Source organism: Chiloscyllium plagiosum, chromosome 22 (assembly GCF_004010195.1).
Source record: "Chiloscyllium plagiosum isolate BGI_BamShark_2017 chromosome 22, ASM401019v2, whole genome shotgun sequence".
Classification (NCBI taxonomy): Eukaryota; Metazoa; Chordata; class Chondrichthyes; order Orectolobiformes; family Hemiscylliidae; genus Chiloscyllium; species Chiloscyllium plagiosum.
This window is the reverse complement of record NC_057731.1, coordinates 43,197,925-43,216,820: the sequence shown is the minus strand read 5'-3', so window position 1 is coordinate 43,216,820 and position 18,896 is coordinate 43,197,925. Positions and strand designations below refer to the sequence as shown.

Genomic DNA, 18,896 nt, shown 5'->3' with positions numbered 1-18,896 from the left:
GTTGGGTGAGTGGGGGAGGGGGAGTCGTGTGCGTGGGGTTTGAATGAGGGAAGAAATCTCTTGGAGGTGGAGTGGAGGAGGGGTATTGGGATAAGGGAATAGATGATGGGAGGAGAGATGAATCTGCCAGGAAGGGGTAAGTGGACAATAGGTGAAGAGGCAGTTTGGGGTATGGGTAAATGATTAATTAATCTCTTATTTTTTGCCATCAGGTGAACCGGGAGTTCGAGGTTTACCAGGATTACCAGGAACTGCTGGCCCTCCTGGTGAGTGACAGAAGCTGCATTATAGAGTATCCAGTTAGGGGGCCCTTCCCAAACACCAAGTGCCAATGCACAGTCTGATCAACTGAATGAACATCGGCAAGGCAACTGAACCTTGTCACCCGGTATCCTGCTCTGAGTTATTCAGCTGCTAACGACAATGGAAAGGTGGCCTCCAGTGTGAGGTCACAAAGTAAAAAGAGGCTTGTCAATTCTGTCGCACCAACCTGACCTCGGGATGTCTAAAAGCGCTTTACAACAAATTAAGCACCTTAAACAGTATTGACTATTTTATAGACAAATGGAGCACTCATCTTGAGCACAGCAAATCCAATAGTAGTAAGGTAATGACTAGTTGATCTGTTTATGGTAAAAGCTGTATACTGCCCAGTACATGGGATTGTTGACTGCTACCTCAGAGGTCGGACAGGAGCTCTTGTGAAGGCCTCAGTTGAAAGTTGCCCTATGTCACAACATGGCACTCACTCAGTACTGACCCTCTGATAGTGCCGCACTCTCTCAGTACTGACCCTCTGACAGTGCCACACTCCCTCAGTACTGACCCTCTGACAGTGTTGCACTCCCTCAGTACTGACCCTCTGACAGTGCTGCACTCCCTCAGTACTGACCCTCTGACAGTGCCGCACTCTCTCAGTACTGACCCTCTGACAGTGCCGCACTCTCTCAGTACTGACCCTCTGATAGTGCCGCACTCTCTCAGTACTGACCTTCTGACAGTGTCGCACTCTCTCAGTACTGACCCTCTGACAGTGCCGCACTCCCTCAGTACTGACCCTCTGACAGTGTTGCACTCCCTCAGTACTGACCCTCTGACAGTGCCGCACTCCCTCAGTACTGACCCTCTGACAGTGCCGCACTCTCTCAGTACTGACCCTCCGACAGTGCTGCACTCTCTCAGTACTGACCCTCTGACAGTGCTGTACTCCCTCAGTACTGACCCTCTGACAGTGCAGTATTCCCTCAGTACTGACCCTCTGACAGTGTGGCACTCCCTTAGTGCAACACTTCCTCACTACTGCATTTAGTGCGAGTACTAGATTAGAGTGTCACATCTCTGAGCTGGGACTTCAATCTGCAATTCTCAATGAGACGATTGATTAGAGTAGTCGAGCTGTTATGTTGGATATTTATAATGTTCTAAATGTTGACTTTTTGTTACAGGTCAACCAGGTGCACCAGGAAAGGTCATTAACTATGGTGGTGAGTGGATTAGTGATTCATTCATTCATTCACTTAGAACTTAACACCAGGATGCCTTTCTGCCCTTTGTACCTGTTATATTGGAACAGCAGGAGGTCATTCAGCCCCTTGAACCTATTATAGCTTAACACAAAAGACCATTCAGTCCTCCAAACCTGTTCTGCTATTCCATGTGATCATGTTTGATCTGTGATTTCAGCTAACATATTTGCCTTGCCCAGATGTGTTTAGGGCATCAAATATTGTTTGGTTGTCTCTAGGGAGGTTAAACCTTTTCAATGTCACTCTTTCCCAGGGTCAAATGGAAAACCAGTTGTACAGGGACCACCAGGACCTCCTGGACCACCGGGAGCCCCAGGACAATCAGGTACACATTCAATATGAACGGCTGACAATAAATACTCCTCTTCCATTGCCAGCTCATGTCAGAAAGCTGTAGGACCTTTTGGAGACTCTGCTAACATTTAACCCAAGGAACGAGGACACAGAGTTCAACACACACCATTCATACCATCTTGATTGTGCAACGTTTATCAGGGCTTAACATTCAGACTCTTGTGTTGGGAATGCAAAGCAAGAACTTTACATGATACCTAACCCCATGTTGTTCTGTTCTGAGAGGATTCAATGAGTTGGAAAACTTCCAGTTCATCGTTCTTGCTCTCTGTCTGGGTTAATGCTCTTTCCCCTCTCATTGCTTTTCCTCTGTCTGTTTTTCTCTTCCTTTTGCTCATCTCCTCTTCCTGTCCTGTTTCTGACAGTGTTATTGTACAAGACAAAAGGCAGTGAGGAAGCCTTTTCTGATCCATCAAACCGAGAGAAATTTGAGAGAAAGTATTAATATTCATGATATCTACATGGTGTCTTGATTGTTCTTTTTGCCTCCATGACTCATTGCCTCCCTTGCTTTCACTTTCTCTTGATCTGTCTGATACATTTATTTTAATATGGAACCAAACTAAACCTGTGTTACTCTGTGCCCTATCTCACAGGCGAGAGTATTGCTGGACCCCCAGGACCACCAGGACCTGCAGGTCCTAAAGGTGAGCACATTATTTTTGTCTGAATGACAAGAAGTGGCAAATGGCTGAGCTCTTCTTTCTGGAGAGTCTGGGTCTTCACTCTGGGGGAGGATATGGAGGTGGGGAGAAATAAATTGGGGAGCTGAGGGGCAGAGGAGGATAACTGAGAAGTGTGTATGGGTCTGGGGCGTCAGGGAAGGGAAGAGGTGGAGGAATGAGGGATGCACAGCAGAGGGTAGCTGAGTGTTCTTTATCAATTGGTAATCAATATCAATCCGTGCCTGATGATATTTCCACTCTGTTTGTCAGGGGCCTCGGTCGAAGGACCTCGGGGACCACCTGGACTGCCCGGTGCTGCTGGTATTCCAGGTGAGTGTTTGACATGATTGTGTTTCAGAGTGTTCGATAGGAACCATTCTGGAGACGGTGTGTCCTAGTTGGGACAGTTTATGTTGACTCAGGAGTTGTAGCCATCTATTATCATGAGCCAATCTTTAGGGTTCACCAGATGTTTAATCAATCTGTAAATCCAACTAACAAAGGATAGAAAAATCTGATCTACAGCCAATTTGCTCAGAGCAAGGTCCAACAGAATACAATAAGGTAATGATCAGACAATGTATTAATTGATCATGGTTGTGGGAGGAATCTTCATAGTTTACCAGAATAATTCTCTTTTTTTTGGGAGTTACATAAATAACAGGCCTGCCTCCGATAGACGTTACAGCACAGCACAACTTCAATTCTGACCTCCAATAGTGCAGCACTCCCTCAGTACTGACCCTCTGACAGTGCAGCACTCCCTTAGTACTAACCCTCTGACAGTGCAGCACTCCCTCAGTACTGACCGTCTGACAATGCGGCACTCCCTCAGTACTGACCCTCTGACAGTGCAGCACTTCCTCAGTACTGACCCTCTGACAATGCAGCATTCCCTCAGTACTGACCCTCTGACAGTGCAGTATTCCCTTTGAACCAGTAATGATTTTGTCAGTTGGATTATGTACTGTGTTGCGACTTGAAACTCTGACCTTTTGACTCACTGAGAGCGAAGCCCATTTATTCTGACAATATACAAACCTCACTGAATTTCTAGCTCAGGTTGTTTTACCTGATACAGTTATGAAAGCTGAGAGATGTTCTCCTCTTGGAGAACCTCCAATCCATCTTCTCCAGTCTACCTGATGGTATACCTAGGGACCTGGAAGAGGTGCGTCTCTGCTCAGTTCCAGAATCTGATTGGCATCTCAGCAAAGAGATGTTGGATATCACATCTAAGAACAGCCAGTTCAGCTGGCAGAGATTCCCATCAATGTGGGTTTGACATGAACAACTCAGTCAGAAACTGTCCTGTAAGTCCCATGAGCAGAGCACAGCTCAGGATTAAACAGTCACAGAGCTTTCTGCAGCAACTGAGTACTGACCATCTGAGGTGAATGATACAGGAATTGATTTGGAGATGCTGGTGTTGGACTGGGTGTACAAGGTTAAAAATCACACAACACCAGGTTATAGTCCAACAGGTTTAATTGGAAGCACTAGCTTTCGGAGCGTCGCTCCTTCAACCACCTGACGAAAGAGCAGCGCTCCGAAAGCTAGTGCTTCCAATTAAACCTGTTGGACTATTATCTGGTGTTGTATGTGATATTTGACTTGACATAGGAATTGTTGTAGGAATGGCCTCATGACATTTCCCAGCTATGTGATTGTTCACTCCCTGCTAAGTGGCTCCTCAAGATGACACCATGAACACTCCTCACTCACCTCTCACTCTACCTATTCCTCTAGCAGCAAGTAGTGATGTTTCAACAGACCATGGAGGTAATCATTCAGTACCAACTCACAGGCTCTTACCCTCGATATAGAACTAGGTACTCACAGCTGATTAATGTAACAAGCCTGTGGATAACATTCAAGTTACTATTTAACAGAAGAGTGTGAAATTGATTGAACATTTCTGATCAAACCTGCTGTTTGTAACAGGGCCTCGATTACCTGGACCAGCTGGACCCCCAGGACCTCCTGGACCTCGAGGTAACCACATGACATTCATTCTAATTTTACTGAAAATACTGGAGCAACTCAGTGGGTTTGGCAGCATCCATGGAGAGTGTCCAGAATTAGACTTCTTTGGAACTCAGAATGACTCAAAATATTAACCGTATCTCTCTCCACAAAAGCTGCCAGACCTGCTGAGTTTCTCAAACATTTTCTGTTTTCATTTCATTTCAGTTCTTCAGCATCCACAGCATTTTGTTACTGTTAGTAATCTGTTTGTTCGAGCTACAGGTTTCACTGGGATATATTGGAGTGTTACAGTGAGGGGTGTGGGGTACATCATAGTGTTACATGAGGGGTGTGGGGTAAAACAGAGTGTTACGGTGAGGGGTGAGGGGTATATCGGAGTGTTACAATAACAGGTGCAGTACACATCAGCGTGTTTACAATAAGGGGTGAGGGGTATATCAAAGTGTAATAGTGAGGAGTGCTGGGGATATCAGTATTACTGTGTGGTGTGTTGGATATATCAGAGTGTTACTGTGAAGGGTGCAGCGTTTTTCAGAATATTACAGGGAGGGATGTGATTATATATCAGTGTTACAGTGTAACATTGGAAACTGTTATGCTTATGGATTCCCTATTTCCTTGTACAGGTGAAGCTGGTCAACCAGGATTACCTGGTGCATCTGGCCGTGGTAAGTGTCACTCTGGCCATGTCCACATGTAAATCACCATCATAACCAGAAGGAATAAGAGCAGGCATGGACCACATGGCACCTTCTGTCTGTTCCACCATTCAGTTGAATCATGGCTAATCTTAGGCTACGACTCCATTTTTCTATTCCCTCCCCATATCCACTGATTCCCTGAGGCACCAAAAATCTGTATCCTTCACTCTTAAGTATATCCAACAATGAAGCATTAACAACTGCTGTGGGGGAGAGGATTCTGTAGATTCACCATCCACTGACTGAAGCCATTTATCATCTCAGTACTGAATGATCAGCCCTAGATCGCTGTTTTCTAGGCTCCCTGACCATCCAAGAACAACCTATCAGCGTTGACCCTGTCAATCCCCTTCAGAACACTAAACAATGCAATTGCCTCTCATTCTTCGAAACTTAAGGGAATATACAGCCAATTTACTCTCCTATTGCATTCATGTGACCATTGTCTGTTCCCTGGGAATAATTTTGTCCTCAACCTCAGACCAGTTTCCAAACGGGATCATTGATTGCAGATGGATTGGTGAGAGCTCCATCGAGGTGGATTTTCCCAGCAGCAGCTTGGATATTCTGCCCAGGTGCCCTGGACCCCAGCCGACTTGGTCAGGGGTCATTGTAGAAATTGGGGCATCTGGAACGATTGCTGCATGATGGGAATGATGTGTCAGTGGATACGCCTTATACATGAACATCTTTCCAGGGGACTGGAGGAGTTGCACTGATGTCTCCCTGAGCCCTTTCCAATAGTAACGGTGGGGTCTCTGTCTTCTCAACAGCGATAGTTTAACCTCACTCACTTCCTCTGTTCTGACTCAACAGGTGATTCATACATTCCTGGCCCCCCAGGACCACCAGGACCCCCTGGACTCCCTGGAAGGAAAGGTGACAGAGGTCAGTCTGCAGATTGAAATACGGTTCTTCAAATTCACTGGTGGTGTGTGACAAAACCAACTTCCCCTCCTGAGTCAGAAATGTACTGGAGGGAGGCAGGAGCCTGTGTGGTGATTGGTGATGGTGTCAATGAGAGGGGAGGGTGGCTAGTTTTAGGATAAACTCCAGCAATGTAACTCTGGTGCGTTACATTATATTTGCGCTGAGGAAGTGATGGTGAGCTGTCTCTTAAATCTCATTTGTCGGAGATTTGATACAAACTGAGTGGCTTGCAAGGTTGTCTCACAGGGCATTGAAGGGTAACCATGTTAATGTGGCACTGGGATCATCTCAAGGCCTAGACTGGGCAAGGACAACAGATTTCTTTCCCTGAAGGGCATTCACGATCCTATTGGCTTTTTAATGACAATCTGTCAGCTTTGTGGTAACTTTCACTGAGCCCAGCCTTATTGTCAGCATTAAAATGAGAAGTAAATTCAAGTTCTCAAACGGCTATTGTGAGATTTGAACCAGGTTAAGGTCCAACAGGTTTAATTGGAAGCACTAGCTTTCGGAGCACTGCTCCTTCATCAGGTGATTGTGGAGAATAATATTGTGAGACACATAATTTATAGCAAAAGTGAACTGTTTTGAATTGATTTGATACTGATTTGAACTGTTCGTGTCTCATTATTAGCTCCATAACAGAACCTCCCGTACTATCAACCCATATTTCAGACATACACAGTGTTATGTTACAATACTGCTGGGGGTCATTAATACTTAAAAGAGAAATCAAATACCTTGTTTTAACTAATAGAACTATGCTAGAAAATTAAACATTTTAGAGAAACCACAAACTTTATGCAGAAGACTTGAATAGAACAAACAAAATCAACCTTACAACTAAAGTGGTCAGTTTTCTTACTTATATCCCCTAAGAATTCCTAAGACAATTATAAAGTTATTCACTTGCATAGGTACCATCCATAAGTGGGCTGCATTCATCTGTAAAATTTTCCTGAGCTACAAGTATTCTCAGAGGTTAAACCTTTATTTAAGCTCTCTTAACTATGGACACCCTAGTCCCTTGCTCTCATCATTTTTCCAATACTTCTCAGATAATCCAGCTGATTACTTTCTATTTAAAAAGACCATGAGGACCACAGTTGTTTCTTCAATAAGTTCCAAACCAGGCAGTCCTCCAGCTTCTGGTCTCCCACAAGATTCAAACTGGGATTGAGCTTCATCTATACTCCACATGATAAATGGTCAAGTTAATGTTTTACTCTGTTTATAGTACAGGTGTAGCCAGCTATCGTTCACACTGACTAATTCTTCTCAGTGAGCTGCAAACTGTACAAGGTTTAAACTGGAACTCGAAACTCTCAGCAAAAAGATCCTTAAAAATCTGGAGAACTCCCTCAGCGTTCCCTCTCTCGCCTCCACCAGTCTTAATGAGACAGGATCTGCTTTGGGTCTAAAGTTACCTTTTGGTTAATTGCCTTTTATTTACAATTACTTCTTTGATTGAATGCAGTAAGTAGATTTTATAACCTTACAGGGTTTACTGCGTGCTTTCAAATTAACTTAGCCTTAACTCCTTAAATATAAGCATCTTTCTGGATTGTCCTTACTACAAGGATTGCAGATAACAGTCTCCTGTACTTTAGGTAATAAGCCCACTGGCAATTTTATGAACTTACTTTGATAGCTGTTAGCCTTTTGTAGTAACATGACCCCAAACCTTGTCTAATAGGCTTCAAGCTTGCTTTAATTGCATTTATACCATTTCCTATATTTAATCTCCAATACCTAAAACTAAGAAATTGTACACCATAAGACATGAACCATAAACTAGATTTTCACATTGCCAGTTACATCTCTTTCATACATTGACACTCCACAGACCTCGCCAAAGTGGAATTAAGTCCTTGTTTAAAGGTTAATGCTCATTAAAAGGGGTGCTTTGCACCAAGGGATGTGACATCACCCAGTTTCCACATCACTCCCCATAAACATGTTGCAGAACAATCAGTCCCGCTCTCATTCTCTCATCTCCTTGTGTTGCCAGGTGACAGAGGAGACGTTGGAATTCCAGGGGCTCCAGGTATTCCTGGAAGATCTTCACGAGGTAGGAATATTGTTCACTCATATTCTGCTCAGTGCTTCCTGGATTTCTGTCCACGATTGCGTGTGAAGTCAATAACTGGGCCGCAGGTGTCAGCTGTGGAGTGGTGCTAGTTATGACCACAGTTCCTGAATTGTGCTGTGGTTGATTAGAGGGCTGTTTTAACTGGGATCACTGTATCCAGTTTGGAATGAGAACATCAGCCACTGATTCCTGCGAGGACAGGAAATGCGCAAAGAACTTTTTCCACAGTTTCTTCATCATCTTTGGTAGTAAAGTATTGCTTAACAGCTTCTGAAATATTGTAATGCAGGAAACGAGAGTTAGTTTGAACACAACAAGACCTTACAAGCAGTGATGTGAGCATTTCCAAGATTGTCTGGATCTTCAAGGTTGGGGTTTGAGAAATTATAGTTGAAAAGCTAATTCTCAGTCAGTGTATGCGGGGCCTGAAAGGGATACAGGGATTATCGAATGGGTTATAATTATGGTTTGGTGCTCACAGTGTTACTCATTACCTGTATCTATCTATTCCCAGTTACGTCAACTGAAGGAGGCCTTCAAGGACCCCCTGGACCTCCTGGCCCACCAGGACCACAAGGTGAGATTAGTCAGAAGGAATTATTTGTCGTACCCCTCAGTATGAATAGTTGTTGCATAGTACAGAATACTGCTGTGAAAGACACCTTTTGCCAAAGATTTTTGTCTTAGATCTTCAGGACAATTTGCAAGAAATGTCAAAGTAAAGGGAAAACAACATTTATAGTTGAGTGCTCTGATTGGTTGGCACGTGGACTCTGGTTGAGGTGTGGCCATGAAAAATGTATCATTTAATAAGGAATGGTGGTTAACTGTTAAACATTAATTAAACTTTAAAGTGGCCAATGTCTCTATGGTGCCTCCTGAACAGTCGGAGTGTGTTAAATTTAACTTCACCTGGGAAAATTCCTGGTCTCAATCGGAGCCCCACAGCTCCTAGCTTCTCTGATGAGGACACCCTCTTGTGGCACAGTAGCATTGTCCCTACCCCTGGACCTGGAGGCACAGATTCAAATCCCCCCTGCACCAGAGGTGTGTACTAACATCTCTGAACAGGTTGATTAGAAAAGTAGGTTAAAATAAAAGGGAATATAGCATCTGTGATGAGCCAGTGTATCATCCTGAAGCCTATGGGCAGACTCAATGTAAGGAAGCTTTGATATGTGTTAGTTAGAGACAGAAAAATTGCAGATGCTGGAATCCTGCTTGTCTACCTTGATATCTATTAGAGTCATTTCAGTGTACCATACTGTGACCTATAGTCAGTACATCCAGCCTGCTTTTCTGCCTCTTTAACCACTCCTGCACACTACAGGACCTCCAGGAGAATCCGGATCGACCTCCAGGACTAACGTTAGACAGACAGTGATGGAATACCTCCAGAGTGAGTATTCGTTGTAACCCCTGCGAAATTATACTGACACTTACTGAGGGGCCAGGGGAGGGTATATTCTATGGGGAAAGATCATGGGGAGTGTATTGTGTAGATTGTATATGATATAGGGTAGCTTTTGTTTGATCTCACACCCAAGTGAAGAGGGATTAATCAGGTCCCTTTTTATACTCCCCCCCCCCCCCCCCCCCAGTAATATTTTAGTTCCTTTTTAGCACACAGCTATATTATACTTGATCAAAAGTAGGGGGCCAATTACAAGGTTTTCTTGAGTAAAAGAAACAGGAATTGTATTACTTATTAATCCTGAAGAAAAATAATAAAATGCAACATCAAATGTGCATGCACAAATACAGGTAAAATATTTTAGAAGAATGATTAAAAAGGTGAAAAATGTACAATTTGGGACAATGTACCATAAGGTCTCCAGTAAGAATCTTCACCAAGGACAAGGCGATTTAATGGAAGTCTCCTGTCATCAACTGCGGCAAAATCTAAATTTTCCTTGAATTCAGTGAATAGTTGTTTCTCCAGTTTGCTTTATTACTATGCTCTGTTTATTGAGAGACTGAGAGAAACAGCTAGGGAAGGTAAGAGAGTCCTCCAGTACTTGCTGGAACTTTTTTTTTTGTTTCTGCCCTTCCCATATGATGTTTGCCTAAAAGCTATGTATGTATTCCCATGTCTGGCATCATTGTTTTTACAAGCTGGATAATCTGCAAATGACCTGTGTCCCAGTATGTGACATTTTCAGGAAGGTGTAAATAAAGATAGGATTTAAATAGGAATAGCCAATTTTGGCTCAGACTGTCTTTTTTTTCAAATGGTTTCCTCGGCTTTTCTCAACTTGTTCAGGTAACCACTGTGGCTACGTTGAGGTAATGCTTTCTCATTGTTTTAAAACAAGTTTAAACTATGAAAGATTTCAGGTTTTAAAATAGATCCCTATTATATCACTTTATATATTGTATGAGAGGGGTTTACTGTATGGTGGGGCTATATTACACAGAGAGGCATACACTGGAGGTATATTGTGTCTGGATTGTGTTACACACGAGGTGTATATTGTTCAGAGAAGCTTGTTATACCTGTAACTAGAGTTTCAGCAGCTCTGATTGGTGTCTTTCAGCTGATGGTGTTCGCCGATCAATTGTGGGACCACCAGGACCACCTGGTCCACCCGGTCCGAAAGGAGATCGCGGAGCAATCGAACGTCAGGAATATTCGGAAATCTCCAACAAAGTCATTGACTACATGAGAAGTAAGATTAGCCTGTCCTATGGCTGAGGGTCAAAACCTTCTTCCCATCTTGCCCCTGTGTGCAATAGTACAGGAAGATCCCAAGTTCTATCTTTGATGGACCTCACTACTACAATAATTGAGGCTTTCTGCTCATTCACGGTGTTGGCTGAGACAAAGGGTTCTTGGGGGGCAGTGCAGGGAATGCTTGGGTGCTGTAGGGAAAGGGATGCAGTAGTGGAATGAGGGCAGATTGGTCAAGGTTGTAATGCCACTCCTTGGGCAACAGCCAATTGTAATTCAAAATCTGCTACACCAGAAGAGTAACAAGAACCAATTGTTCCCTAACATTGCTCAGTGCCCATGGAACTGTCCCCGGCCTGGGAGTGACTTTCTAGCCCAGGAGCTAGTGCATGTGTGTCCCCAGACCATGAGCGTCCCCTGCGCTCAGACTACAAAAACATATCAACTAGGAGCAGGAGTAGGCCATCTGGTCCTTTGAGCCTGCTCCGCCATTTAATAAGATCATAGCTGATCTTTTCATCGCCTCAGCTCCACTTACTGTCCGCTCACCATAACCCTTAATTCCTTTGTGGTTAAAAAAACACTATCTTAGCCTTAAAAAGATTCACTGAAGTAGCACTGACTACTTCCCTGGGCAGGGAATTTCATAGGTTCACAACCCTCTGCATGAAGAAGTTCCTTCTCAATTCAGTCCTAAATCAGCTCCCCCTAATTTGATGCTATGCCCTCTTGTCCTAGTTTCACCTGCCCCTGGAAACATCCTCTCTACATCTATCTGAAGTATTCCCTTCATAATTGTATATGTTTCTATAAGATTCTCCCCCTCATTCTTCTGAATTCCAATGAATATAATCCCGTTCTACTCAGTCTCTCCTCATAAGCCAACCCCTCAACTCTGGAATCAACCTAGTGAACCTCCTCTACACCTCCTCTAGTGCCAATACATCCTTTCTTTAGTTGTCATCCAATAAAAGACCAACACTTTCTATTTTCCAAAACACTTCATTGACAATAAAGTAGATATAGCATCAGATAAATCTTTGACATCAGTTCAATGAAACATTATGGTCTCAGTGATCCTGGTGATTCTTGTGAACTTTCTTGTACCTTCCTTTTATTTTTATTTGTTGGAAATCTGTTTAAGTTCTGAAAGACCATTTCCAACCATAAGAGCAGTTAAATAATATCTCGTGCTATCCAGGAAATAGATCCGGAGGGATGGGGTCATGTTGGGGGTAAGACTGGTCACATGGGCAGTTTTCAGATGAATGTATTTTTCTCAGGTTCAGGTGTGGGTTTCGGTGCAAGAGGACCTCCAGGACCTCCTGGTCCTCCAGGAACAATGTCGACTGCTGATCTGAATCTCTATCTTCAGAGTAAGTACAGTGTGTGCTGGGAGTGAGTTGTGAAGGCTTACACTCTCCCCAGCTGATGATAGGATGATGGATGTGACATTGGTGGTGGGAATGAGACTGGCATCTGGGGTTGAAGGCTTGTGCAACCCCACACACATACTACAAAATATCACTCTGTTAAATGATCAGCTTAGAATTTGTGGTGTTGATGAGTGACCGTGGCTGAATTCCTCTGCAGAGAGCTGCTGTTGATTTGATGGGTTGAGTAGCTTCCTTCTGTACCATAGTCATGCTTTGACTCCAGCACAGAACTGTAACAGCTAAAGGGAGCTTTATTCTGTAATTAATCTCATAATGTACCTGCTAAGGAGTGTTTGAAGAGGATAATTTAGATGAGTTTTACTCTGTAATTACCTCATACTGCACATGTCCTAGAAGTATTTGATGTGGACAGTGCAGAGGGAGCTTTATTCTGCATGTATCCAAGGCTGTATCTACCCTGGGAGTGTTTGATAGCAACAAAATAGCAGGAGATGGTGTGGGGAGTGTGGATGGTGTAGGAGGTGCCATGTTGGGGATAGTGCCAATATGTATGGAGTGTTACTGCTACTCATTGGTCTTTGTTTTTTACAGATGAGGATATCCAGCGATATCTTCGGGGTCCCCAGGGACCTCCCGGAGCCCCTGGCCCACGAGGGGATGGGATGAGTCGGGCAGAGCTGGAGGCTTACATCACCGATTATACCAGAAGTAATTCTCAATCTCTGAATGCTCTTTCAATTCGCAACTGTCTTTATATACTGTGTGTGTGTTTACACTGAGTGTGTTTTGGTAGTGTATGCATGCATTATGTGTGTCTGTGTGTCTATACACAAGATTGTGAATGTATCTGTGTGTGCACTGAGTATAAGCATGTCTGTAAGCTGACTGATTGTGCATGAGTACACATTGAAACTGGGTTGTTACTAGGAATGGTATTTCTGTGATGGTTTGATCAGTGAGTTGAAGCTGCTTATTCTCAACCGGTTTTAGCCAGTTGAATCCTTCAGATTGTAAGAGACTCAGTGCAACTTCCATTGGAACTGGTGGGTAGTGTGATGAGGCCACACACTCACTCATGCATCAGCAAAAACTGTTCTCTAATTGGACCCACAACAGCACCTTGGACTCAGAATATTGATGCTCACCTTCCTGAGGTGCATGTCCCTGGAGCCAGGATAAGGTTACACATCAGGTCTCCCTCATGTCACTCATTCTTTGCCAATCTCTATTTTCCTCAGGTTGGGCAGCTGGGTCAGGCCGACCTGGGCCTCCAGGACCCCCAGGAGTTCCTGGTACCCCAGGAACTATTTCGCTATCAGGGGATCTCAGTGTCATGCTCCAAGGTAAGCATCAACTCAGTAATTAAGTGCGCAGGTATGGTTTGAAGATCTGTATCGTTCTCATAGTCTTTTCCCACTGCTTGTGTTAACAACAAATGTTTCTGTTGCCAGTATCCAGAAAGATGAGCAGGGGATTGTTTCACTTAGATGTTTAGGAGATGGGTGGGGAAATAGAGACTGACAAATTGTCAGTAATTACATTTAAATGACAGAGATGATAAATATGCAAATCAAGCACAGTATAAATGAATGGTGGTTAGGAGGCTGAATGGCCTCTTCAAGCTCCTGTATTTTTTGATGAACACAGCACCTCCTCACCAGCTATGGATTGGAATGGGAATGGTCTTTCTCTGACCCTGGGTTGACAATGACAGCTCAGCAAAAGGTTAATGACCAAACTCCCAAGGCCATCCCCCTGCCACAAGATGCTCTTCTACCAGGATGTCAGCTGCTGTTTCTCGTCCGGTGGGAATGATGTTATGCTCATCAAATTTAACATCAATTTCCCTGTCCTGAGGACCATTTGCTCAATTTCTTTTGTGGGCTTATTTAAAGAACAAAGAACAATACAGCACAGGAACAGTTCCCTCAGCCTCCAAGCCCACGCTGACACATTTTGCCCTTCCATACTAAAACTGTCCTCACTTATATCCCTCTATTCCCTTCCTATTCATGTATTCATTCAGGTGCTTCTTGAATGCTGATACTGTGTCTGCTTTCACCACCTCTGGCAGCGTGTTCCAGGCACGTGCACACACACACACACTCTATCTATGTCTCCTAGTAATTGACCCCTCCACCCTGGGAAAAAGCCCCATACTTTCCACACTATCCATGCCATTCACAATTTTATAAACTTTTGTAAGGCCACCCCCTCAATCTCCAGCATTCCAGTGAAAACAAATCCAGTCTATCCAACCTTTCCTCATAGCTAAAATCCCCCATACCAGGCCACATCCTGGTAAACCTTTTCAATACCCTGTCCAAAGCTTCCACATCCTTCTGGTAGTGTGGTGACCAGAACTGTACACAACATTCCAAGTGTGGTCTAATGTTCCACAAAGCTGCAGCATAACTTGTCTCTCCTGATACTCAATGCTCCTTCCAATGAAGGCAAGCAGGCCATAGACCTTTTTTACTACCTTATTTACCCTCGCTGCCGCCTTTAGTGATCTGTGGAGCTGCACACCCAGATCCCTCTGCATATCAATACTCCTAAAGATGCTGCCACTCACTGTATAATTTCCACATGATCTTCCAAAATGCATCATGTCACATTTGTCTGGATTAAACTTCATCTGACATTTGTCTGCCATGCCTCCAACGGAGGGCCTGTTTCCACACTGTAAGTAATCTAATCTAATCTAATCTAATCTATATCCTGCTGTATCCTCTGACAATCCCCTACATGATCTGCAACTCCACCAATCTTTATATTGTCCTCAAACTTACTAATTAAACCAGCTGAATCATTTATGTTGATCACCAATAGCAGAGGTCCCAGCACTGATCCCTGTGGAACACCACTAGTCACAACCCTCCATGCTGAAAAGCATCCTTCCACTGCTACCGTCTGTCTCCTATGACTAAGCCGGTACTGGTCCATCTTGCCAGCTCACCCCTAATACCATGTCACTCCACTTTTTGTATCAGTTTGTCATGAGGGACCTTGTCAAAGGCTTTACTGAAGTCCATGTAGACAACATCAACTGCTTTTCCTCATCAATTATTTACCTTCCCAAAACATTGATCAAGTTAGTGAGGCATGATATCCCTCACACAAAATTATGCTATCTATCACTAATAAGTCCATTTGCTTCCAAATCTTGCCCCTGAGAATCTTTTCCAAGAATTTCCCTACCACTGACATGAGCTCACAGGCTTATAATTTCTTGGATTATTCCTACTATCCTTCTTGAACAAGGGAACAACATTGGCTATTCTCCAGTCCTCTGGGACCTCACCTGTGGTGAAAGCCGATACAAAGATGTCTACCAATGCTCAAGGATTTGTTCTCTTGCCTGCCTCATTATTCTGGAAGAGATCCCATCAAGACCTGGGGATTTACTGACCTTAATAATTTCTTCTTTACATCTACCAAATGGGCAGATGGTTGGGGGTTATTAGCAGATTGTCAGTTGTTCAGCTGTGGGCACCTATAGAATACCAGGGATTAATGAGCCCCAGATAGGGCACATTCTCTGTATTTAATTACAGATCAATTTTCTCCATCAAATTACCCAGAACCTGCAGAAATAGGCCATTCAATCCAATTGGCTTGTGAAATAACTCCATGAAGGCCAGTATCCCATCAGCAAGTCACCCTTTATTGACATGTGGAGATTCCTTGACACTGATCCAGCACCCTCAGAGCCAGCTCTCAGAGTGAACAGCATGCCTGACACTTCTGTTCTTATCTGTCAGCGAGGAGTTACTGATTGGACCAGAATAACAGCCCCAATCAGGGAACTCATATTCCATGAGGTCCACGTGGCTGACGTCATTACAATCACTACATCCTGTGCTGGTATGGAGTCTCTTCCCGCTTGCCATCATCACCATGGAGCAAGTTCCTCATTCTCATCACTTTCTGAGTAAAGACATTTTTGCTGAATTTATTTGAGATTTGTTTTATATTGATAGTCCCTAAGTTTTAGTTTTTCCTCCCCCAAGTGCAAATAGATTCTCTCCATTTACCCTATTAAACCAGGGGAGGTGGTGCCATTGTGGTAAAGTCACTAGACTGAACTGGCAATCCAGAGGCCCAGTGTAAGATGTGTGTTCTGTAGAAGACTCATATTGGATTTGAAATATTAACTCTGGATCTGTCTCCACACATTTTGCTAGACTTGCTGAGTTTCTCTTTATTTGACCTTGGATAGGTACTTGGGGCCTGAGTCCAAATCCCAGCATGGGAGCTGGTGAAATTTTAAATCAATAAAAATCTGCAATTAAAACCTATCATGTAACTATTGTCATAAAAACCCATCTGGTTTACTAATATTCTTTAGGGAAGGAAACCGTCTGTCCTTATCTGGTCTGGCCTTATTGTGACTGCAATCCACAGCAATGTAGTCAACTCTTATCTGCCCTCTGAAAAGCTGAGCAAGGCAGTTAGTGCAAGAGCAATCAGGGATGGACAGTAAACAATGGCCTCGCCAGTAACGCCCACATCCCATACAACAATTTAAAAAAATACTTTCATCATTATGGTTGTATCAAGTTTCAAGAAATAAGCCCTAATCTGTTCAGTCTATCCTGATAGTTATAATTTATTGACTATGCAACTGATTATTCCAATGCTCTCTGCAGATGAGAATGTTCGGCGATATTTGATGGGTCCACCAGGACCTCCAGGACCACCTGGACGCCCAGGTTATTCAGCATCAGAAGGAACAACCAACGTTCGGCTCAATTACGAAGACATTGCTACCCGTGTTCGAGATTATATGAGGAGTAAGTGTCAGGAAGACATGGGAAACTGAGAAGTCATCGACTTCAGATCTGGGAAATACATACGGGAATATTTTGTAATTAGCAAGAGACTTAAATCTGTGAAATGTGCTAAGGATTTGGATATCCAAGTGCACAAATGACTGAAAGGTGGTTGATAGGTACAGCGAACAGTCAAAAAGACTGATGGAATGTTGGCCTGTATCTGACAAGGACTGGAACATAAAAGCGGAGGACATTAGATTAGATTACTTACAGTGTGGAAACAGGCCCTTCAGCCCAACAAGTCCACACCGACCCTCTGAAGAACAACCCACCCAGACCCATTCTCCTACATTTACCTCTTCACCTAACACTACGGGCAATTTAGCGTGGCCAATTCACCTAACCTGCACATCTTTGGACTGTGGGAGGAAACCCACACAGACGGGGAGAATGTGTAAACGCCACACAGACAATTGCCTGAGGCAGGAATTGAACCCGGGTCTCTGGCACTGTGAGGCAGCAGTGCTAACCACTGTGCCACCGTGCCACCCCCATGATATTCTAGCTTTACAGAGCTCTGGTCAGACCTCTGTCCAAGTCACAGATTTCACTCCTGGGCACTGTATTGCAGAAGGAGGTTATTGGCCTTGGAGGGGAGCAGCATAGGTTCAGCAGAATGGTCCTGGAGCTGAAAGGATTTAATTATGAGGGCAGGTTAGATAGACTGTGTAATATAAATTGTATAATGAAGCAGACTTGACTAAGGAGCTTAAGGTGAAGGAAACTTTCGGGAAGAGTGCCCACAATGAGAGAATCACCCTATAGTTTGAGAGGGAGAAGCTGGAATCAGATGTAACAGTATTACAACTGAGTAAAGGCTAATTACAAAGATATGAAGGAGGGGTTGGACAAAGTTTGAATGGTGGAGCAGACGTTGATGAGCGAACAGCCTAATCCTGTTCCTATGTCTTATGGTCTAGGCTGTATTCCCTTGTGTGTAGAAGATTAAGGAATGATTTACTAGGAGTAGTTGAGCTGATTTAAAAGCTTTGATAGTTATTCTCTGTTGATTCTGTATACTTTTGTGGGTAGACAGAACACAGGACAGAATCCTAAAACTCTGAGCCAGATTGTTCAAGGGTGATGTCAGGAAGAATCTCCTCACACAGAGGCAATGGACATCTAGAACTTTCTCTCCCCAAAAAGACATTGAGGCTGAGGGTCAATTGAAAATGTTGGAACCGACAGTAGTTAGTAGCCTTTGACTGAAGGGGTTGTAGGAACAGGTGCAAAGGTGGGCGAATGGAATTGAGACAGAGATTGGTGAGTTGTCACTAATCAATTGGTCACTGGTCAGTGATGGGGAAATGAGTTTTCACTGGCTCAGAAGAGCAAGAATTGACTTGATTCATGTCCTGAGCCAGTCTTATTGATAATGTGGAGATGGCCAACACTGTACCAAACTGTGACTTTGTAAATCAGTACTGAGTGCAGTGGGGATGTAATGACTGTTTGTTTATGTTTCTGTCTCCCCACCAGGTTCAGGAATGAGTTTTGGGGTCCAAGGACCACCTGGTCCTCCTGGATCACCAGGCACTGTGTCCAGCACTGAGCTGATGGCTCTTCTACAGAGTAAGTATCACCATTCAATACTGGAATTAAACATATATTTCAAAATTCAACATCACCACCACCCCACCTTCTTGAAGCCCATTAGTCCCCAGCTGCCAAACCCCAATCCCTCCCAGACACCAATTCCCTGAATCTCAAACCCCCAGAATATGTTTCCCAAT

The 18,896-nt window shown here is 43.8% G+C and overlaps 1 protein-coding gene across 1 annotated transcript in view; it reads left to right on the top strand.

Moving 5' to 3' along the window:
- Positions 1-18,896, top strand: part of LOC122561259 (collagen alpha-1(XVII) chain-like) — an 81,899-nt gene that overhangs the window by 47,205 nt on the left and 15,798 nt on the right. Inside the window, exons 32-48 of the mRNA XM_043712885.1 lie at positions 213-266; positions 1,446-1,484; positions 1,780-1,851; positions 2,477-2,527; positions 2,816-2,875; positions 4,490-4,540; positions 5,161-5,202; positions 6,052-6,123; positions 8,177-8,236; positions 8,772-8,834; positions 9,588-9,656; positions 10,795-10,926; positions 12,212-12,304; positions 12,917-13,033; positions 13,564-13,668; positions 16,978-17,121; positions 18,643-18,735. Of these exons, the coding sequence (XP_043568820.1) occupies positions 213-266; positions 1,446-1,484; positions 1,780-1,851; positions 2,477-2,527; positions 2,816-2,875; positions 4,490-4,540; positions 5,161-5,202; positions 6,052-6,123; positions 8,177-8,236; positions 8,772-8,834; positions 9,588-9,656; positions 10,795-10,926; positions 12,212-12,304; positions 12,917-13,033; positions 13,564-13,668; positions 16,978-17,121; positions 18,643-18,735 (1,317 nt within the window). The remainder of the gene's footprint in view (positions 1-212; positions 267-1,445; positions 1,485-1,779; positions 1,852-2,476; positions 2,528-2,815; positions 2,876-4,489; positions 4,541-5,160; positions 5,203-6,051; positions 6,124-8,176; positions 8,237-8,771; positions 8,835-9,587; positions 9,657-10,794; positions 10,927-12,211; positions 12,305-12,916; positions 13,034-13,563; positions 13,669-16,977; positions 17,122-18,642; positions 18,736-18,896) is intronic.